Source organism: Fusarium graminearum, chromosome 3 (assembly GCF_000240135.3).
Source record: "Fusarium graminearum PH-1 chromosome 3, whole genome shotgun sequence".
In the NCBI taxonomy this organism is placed as follows: Eukaryota; Fungi; Ascomycota; class Sordariomycetes; order Hypocreales; family Nectriaceae; genus Fusarium; species Fusarium graminearum.
The window spans coordinates 893,654-899,653 of record NC_026476.1 but is presented as its reverse complement, the minus strand read 5'-3'; the positions used below and the strand labels follow the sequence as shown (position 1 = coordinate 899,653).

The window sequence follows — 6,000 nt, the reverse complement described above, 5'->3', positions numbered from 1 at the left end:
CTTGCGATCGGCGAGGCCCTATTTGGAGGGATCCTTTACGAAATCGAGGACCTCACGCCCGACGAAAGAGATGCCCTCGTCAGGCATGCCTTCCAGCACGAGGCTCTTCGGGCCCGACGCCCGACGGTTTGGATCCCTAACGACGACTTGGGCGTCAGCGAAGACGAAATTCGCCGCACACAGGCCTATAGTGAGCACATCTGGATTAGTAATGAGGGTACTGCTCTCGATAGCAAAGTTCGCGTTGTGTACGGTCGGGCGCCGCCTGACTTTTCAGAAATCGATCTGATAAATCTATAAGATCTGCTCGGATGAGCTCGACCCGGCACTACGCTTTAGGGTAATGATCATAAATAAGAGCCTAATTTAGTATAATATGTCATAAGCTTACCTATTGTTTCGTCTCTTATGTTTCCAATAGTCGATGTTCCTAATACTCTGAGACTGCTACTGTCCCATTCCTCTTCCAAGTGAAATTACCTTGGGTTACCCTTTTCTTAACGCGGACCTCGATCGATGGTGGATGTACGGTAGTACTCTATAGAGGTAATGGCGAGACTTGATCCTAGTCTCGAGTTGATTTGTGATTAAAGAAAGAGTTCTTTCAATGCTCTAAAATTCACAGTAGTACTTTCATTAATATACAGTAAACGGCTAAAGTGGAATATATACATGATACAGGCTGCATCAGAGCTGGACAATGTATCAATCCACTGGCTGAATAAAACCAGCATCCATCCTCGCATGTCGACTAATATCGTCAAGACAAAAATCCTTAAGCCCGAACCAACCGGCTGTAGCACCCCAAACACCTATAGCAAAGCAATAATCGCGTCCAACGTACACATAACCTTCCAGTCATGATTCCTCCAATCGAATACATCAAAGCAAATGTAATACTACAGTGACATCAATCACAAGTCTAGTCCTTACGCGCCATCTTGATAGAATCAGCACCTGTTTCGACAACGCGGAAAGCATCGGCGTCGCCTTCTCCGCTGGCAGCCTTTTCGTACGCCGAGTCACTTCTGTCGCAGAGAACATCAAGATCCGAGTCGCTGAGTACTTCTTCACCACCAGAAACTTTGTACACTTGCCCATCCTTCAGGAGGAGGGCGCGGAGAGACTCAGGGTCGAGATCTTCGCGGAGGTCCATCTTTTGACCCATTGTTTTGAAGTTGCCCTTTTTGATGACAAGTTTCTCGAGGCGTCGTTTCGCGTCTGCCGAGTTGAGAAGTGACTCTTCGACTGTGTCCTTTGTCGCAAGACGGAATACAACCACGGGACGGGTTTGGCCGATTCGATGGCAACGATCTTGAGCTTGGAGATCTTGCTGGGGGTTAAAGTCGGAGTCAAATAGGATGACTGTGTCCGCTGAAGCAAGGTTGATTCCTTGACCACCTGCGCGAGTTGACAGGAGAAAAATCTTGTACTCCGGATCGCTATTGAAGTCGGCAATCTGGGTTCGTCGACTATCTTGTGCGACAGATCCATCGATACGGCAGACCTTCCAACCTCGAAGCTCAGCACAGTAGTCTTCTAGGATATCTAGCTGTGTAGTGAACTGAGAGAAAATGAGGACTTTGTGGCCGCCTTCGAACAGGCGAGGAAGTAGGCGATCCAACAGAAGCATTTTTCCAGAAGCGGTGACAATGGAGTCATCGACAGGGAGCTCGGTGGAAGCCTTCCAAGGGTTGTAGAAGTTGTGCGGCGAGTTACAAACCAGTCTCAGCTGGGCCATCGGGTTACCAAGCTTCTTGTGAGAAATCTGCTTTTCTGCTTTATGTTAGAGCGATTCAATTGAGGAAATAGTAGTCAACATACTGGCAAGCTCAAATGCCTCCGCCCGTTCACGCTCCTTGGGAGTCATCGAGGCTTTGTCATCCTTGTCTTCGTCATCAGACTCTATCTCATTTGCGAGTTTGGCCTCAAACTCATCGTCCGACATCTTCTCCTCATCCGACCCGGCATCCTTGTATGTGCGAGTCTTTCTGGATCTTCTGCGCAAACCTACTGGCGTTGCCTGGCGACTTGACTTTGTGCTCTTTGGCTCTGGCTCTAATGCAACAGGATGGTTCTTGCGTTTCGTTCCAGGTTTCTGCGGAGTCTGGATCGATACATCGGGCTTTGGATTCTTGGGAGGTCTCCCACGACCACGCTTCTTCATCATAACGGAGAAAGCATTCGGGGCTGGCTCTTCAGATTCCTCAGGCTCCTCAGACTTGATCTCTTTCTTACGTGAGGACTCACGAACTGGGAGTGACATGGTCTTTGGGGCAGCACGACTGCTCGATCGAGATGACTTTGCGCTGGGTGTCGCTGATACGCCTGCATTGAGCTTTTCGCGTACCTTGTTCTCAAGATACTCACGGGTATCGACCTTTTTGTCAGTAAGGACATTGTACAAGTCTGTTTGATCCTTTGTCATGGGGGCAAACAGCACATACTCCCGCTTCTTGGGGAGATATGCTGCAACATCTGCTTTGACACGTCGTAGCAACATGGGCTGCAAAATCAGGTGAATCTTCTTGACCAACGCTTGCTTCTTTTGATCAGCAATAAACTCTTCGGTCCCTTCCTCATCTTGAAGATCTGAAAAGTCAAACCAGGACTCGAACGCCTCCCAGTCAGTAAAGATGTTGGGCAGAAGAAAGTGAAGAAGTGACCACAACTCTTTCAAGTTGTTCTGCAGAGGAGTTCCCGTGATGAGAAGACGAGTAGCCGAGGAAAACTGGCGAAGCTGTTGGAACAGCTTGGCCTCTGCATTTTTCATGCGATGGCCTTCGTCCTGAGAAGCGTCAGTAGTGTCAAGTGGAAAGGTGAGGAATGCGACTCACAATGATGATGAATTCCCAGTTAATCCTTGACAAGTTGTGCTGGTCTCTGAGAACCATCTCATAAGACGTGCAAACTACTGGGAATTTGGTAGTAGGACGACCATTCTTGAGATGCTTCATCATGTCGGTTTTAAAGATCTGTTCACGACCATGTTTGTCGCCGTGGTACATTATGACAGGGATGGAGGGTGTCCATTTGTGAAACTCATCCATCCAGTTACTGAGCGTACTGAGGGGCGCAACGATCAGATGAGGGCCGAGATAATTCTCCTGTTCACGAAGCAACGCAATCAAGGCGATGGTTTGAACAGTTTTGCCTGTAATGAGTCAGGTTTGATACGCCCATCTTCTACACCAAACTTACCGAGACCCATCTCATCGGCCAAAATACCAGACATGCCTTGAGAGCAAATCTCATACATCCAAGTCAAGCCCTCAAGCTGGTAGTCGCGCATGGTACCGTTGATCATACACTTGGGCTGCTGTGCCATTTTCAAGTTGTGTTCACCGAGAGTCGTTCCATCGAGGCTGCTTCCCACACGGCCAAGAACCTGTGTCTTTTTGGTGAGGATATCTGAGAAGGCAGCGGACTTTGCCAGCAAGTCGTCAAGTTCTCTAGCCTTGGCTTCTCGCTCAGACTTGGTCTCTGCCTTTTTCTTCTTCTTTTTCTTCAGGAGGGCCTGACGACGCTTTTCTTCATTTTTGTCATTTTCAGCTCGCGCTTCCTGTTCCTCCTTCACCAGCGCATCATCTGCGCCCTCGAGGCCATCATCTGAGTCAGGCGGCGAGCTTGGTATACTCGTTGGTAGGCGAGACTCCGAACGGGGTGAGCTGGCAGTACTCGGCGACGCCATGGTGAAAGTTGATGATCAAAACAATGAATATGTAATAAAGAAATACTCAAGTGAAAGACAACAAGAGAGAAAAATGAACGTCAGGGGCTGAACTCAGCTCCCGTTGGTTGGTGTTCGCGGCGATCCGCTAGTGGGAAGAATGATGTAGTTGACTCGCCTCAAACAAGGGGAGGAAAAAAGAAAAGAGCAGAAATGCGTAACCAAGAATGATGCAAACAGTGACACAAGAAAGTAATAGGCAGCAATAGATTATAGTACAAAATGCAGTCGCAATTGACTTGTCTTGTTTGTACAGAAAAAAATAAAGGTGACTTGGAAAAGAAAAGGGCGTACCGCGTAAAGCTGCCAGGCAACCGACGCGAGAAAGGGGCGATGTCACGGGTTAGCGTGCTGACGCCACAGTTTAGTGACTGAGCACCGCCACATCCCCCGCCAATTGACAGCTCTACGCCATTCATTACCCCTCCACCCCACCAAGAGAAAATCAAGAGACTCGACTCGAGTCATCCAAATAAAACATCTCGACCATCATATTCCGAGTGAAGCTACATACAAGCTTCATCTCTTACTCAAAGCCACCACGTTACCCCTTCGCCTTTTCCGCCAGGCCTCTAGAAGCCTTCCCGCATTTCGTCCTCTGACAATCTTCAAAATGGCTTCCTTCGCCTCCCAGACATACACTCCCACCGAGGAGGCTGAGATCCAGCAGTGGCTCACCACCTCTGAGCGTCTCAAATCCCCCGAGGACAAGTCCACCATCCTCGAGACCCTCAACAACCACCTTTCCAGCCGCTCCACCCTCCTTGGCAGCAAGCCCTCCAAGGCCGATGTCGCCATCTACGAGACCCTCGCTCCCGTTGTCGCCCAGTGGTCCCCCGAGGAGCGCACCGGCGAGAAAGGCCACCCCCACATTGTCCGCCATGTCGACTTTGTCCAGAACTCTCCTCTGTTCGGCCTCGATGTCAAGGATGAGAACAAGGTCAAGGTTAACCAAGATGAGGTCCTCTACGTGAAGCCTCAAGTCGACGCCAAGGCCGAAAAGGAGAAGAAGAAGAAGGCTGCCGCTGACGCTTCTGCTGCCGGTGATCAGGCTTCTCTCGTTGACCGCACCAAGGAAAAGGTCAAGGAGGTTGTCGAGAGCGCCAAGGAGAAGATCGCTACTGATAAGCCCAACAAGAAGGAGAAGAAGGAGAAGGCCCCTAAGCAAAAGGCTGCCCCCGCCCCTGCTGCTCCTCTGTCGCCTGCCCTGATTGACCTTCGTGTCGGCCACATCCTCAAGGCCATCAACCATCCCGACGCCGACTCTCTCTACGTCTCCACCATTGCTGTTGGTGACAAGCCCGGCAACGAGGACTACGTCGAGTACGAGGGTCAGATCTGCCGAACCGTCTGCTCCGGCCTCAACGGTCTCGTCCCTCTTGAGTCTATGCAGGGTCGCAAGGTTGTTGTCGTCTGCAACCTGAAGCCCGTCAAGATGCGCGGCATCAAGTCTTGCGCCATGGTTCTCGCCGCCTCTCCCAAGATCAAGGAGGGTGAGGTTGATGACCACAAGGGACCCGTCGAGCTTGTTACTCCTCCTGAGGGATCCAAGGCCGGTGACCGCGTGTGGTTCGAGGGTTGGGAAGGTCAGCCTGAGGGTGTCCTCAACCCTAAGAAGAAGGTCTGGGAGATGTTCCAGCCTGGTTTCACTACTACTGGCGGTCTTGAGGTTGCTTTCGATGCTGCTGCTGTTGAGCAGTTGGGCAAGACTGGAACTGGTCGTCTCGTTACTGAGAGCGGTGGTGTCTGCACTGTTCCCAGCCTTAAGGATGCCGTTGTGCGATAAATGTACAAGATAAAATGTATCTTATAAGGTATATGAAGAAAATGAGAGACCAAGTATGTTAAATTACATCCGACGGCCGAGCGTGAGCATGTATGTAAGAGACTAGAAGCTATTCAAACTATACCAATAAGAAGAATTGGACTCTACTGCCAATTAAGCACCAAAAGAGAGCGAAAGGAAAGGACTGAGAATTTCGTAACTATTTTTTTCTCCTGATGATGATCATCTTGGACTACTAGTCCAGAGATGTTGAGATGGTCAGCATTCGTGACGCCTTGAGATTAGACAAGGTGCATATACGTAGGAGCAGATCTGTTTCGACCATTTAATTGCTGTCACTTACAGTCAATGCATCGAATCAGTGTCTAAATGCAAAATCGAATGCCAAATCTAAATAATAAACGAATCAAAATCACCCTAGTTGCTGCACTGGATAACACTCTGGCAAGCCATATGTGCCCCTGGCGGTTGAATTGGATAAAGG

The 6,000-nt window shown here is 49.7% G+C and overlaps 2 protein-coding genes across 2 annotated transcripts; one reads left to right on the top strand and one right to left on the bottom strand.

Annotated features, from left to right (window-relative positions):
* Positions 1–922: 922 nt before the first annotated feature.
* FGSG_05013 (uncharacterized protein) lies at positions 923–3,691 on the bottom strand (the record flags this gene model as incomplete). The annotated part of the gene is made up of 4 exons (XM_011325192.1): positions 923–1,776; positions 1,825–2,788; positions 2,838–3,154; positions 3,202–3,691. 4 exons carry the CDS (start codon positions 3,689–3,691, stop codon positions 923–925), a joined length of 2,625 nt encoding a protein of 874 aa, XP_011323494.1.
* A 536-nt stretch (positions 3,692–4,227) lies between these two features.
* Positions 4,228–5,579, top strand: FGSG_05012 (uncharacterized protein). Its single transcript, XM_011325191.1, has one exon. The coding sequence runs from the start codon at positions 4,344–4,346 to the stop codon at positions 5,514–5,516; it is 1,173 nt and encodes a 390-aa protein (XP_011323493.1). The 5' UTR covers positions 4,228–4,343; the 3' UTR covers positions 5,517–5,579.
* Positions 5,580–6,000: the final 421 nt, after the last annotated feature.

Coding starts and splice junctions, on each gene's coding strand:
- FGSG_05012 (XM_011325191.1), top strand. CDS start 4,344: ATGGCTTCCTTCGCCTCCCAGACATACACTCCCACCGAGGAGGCTGAG.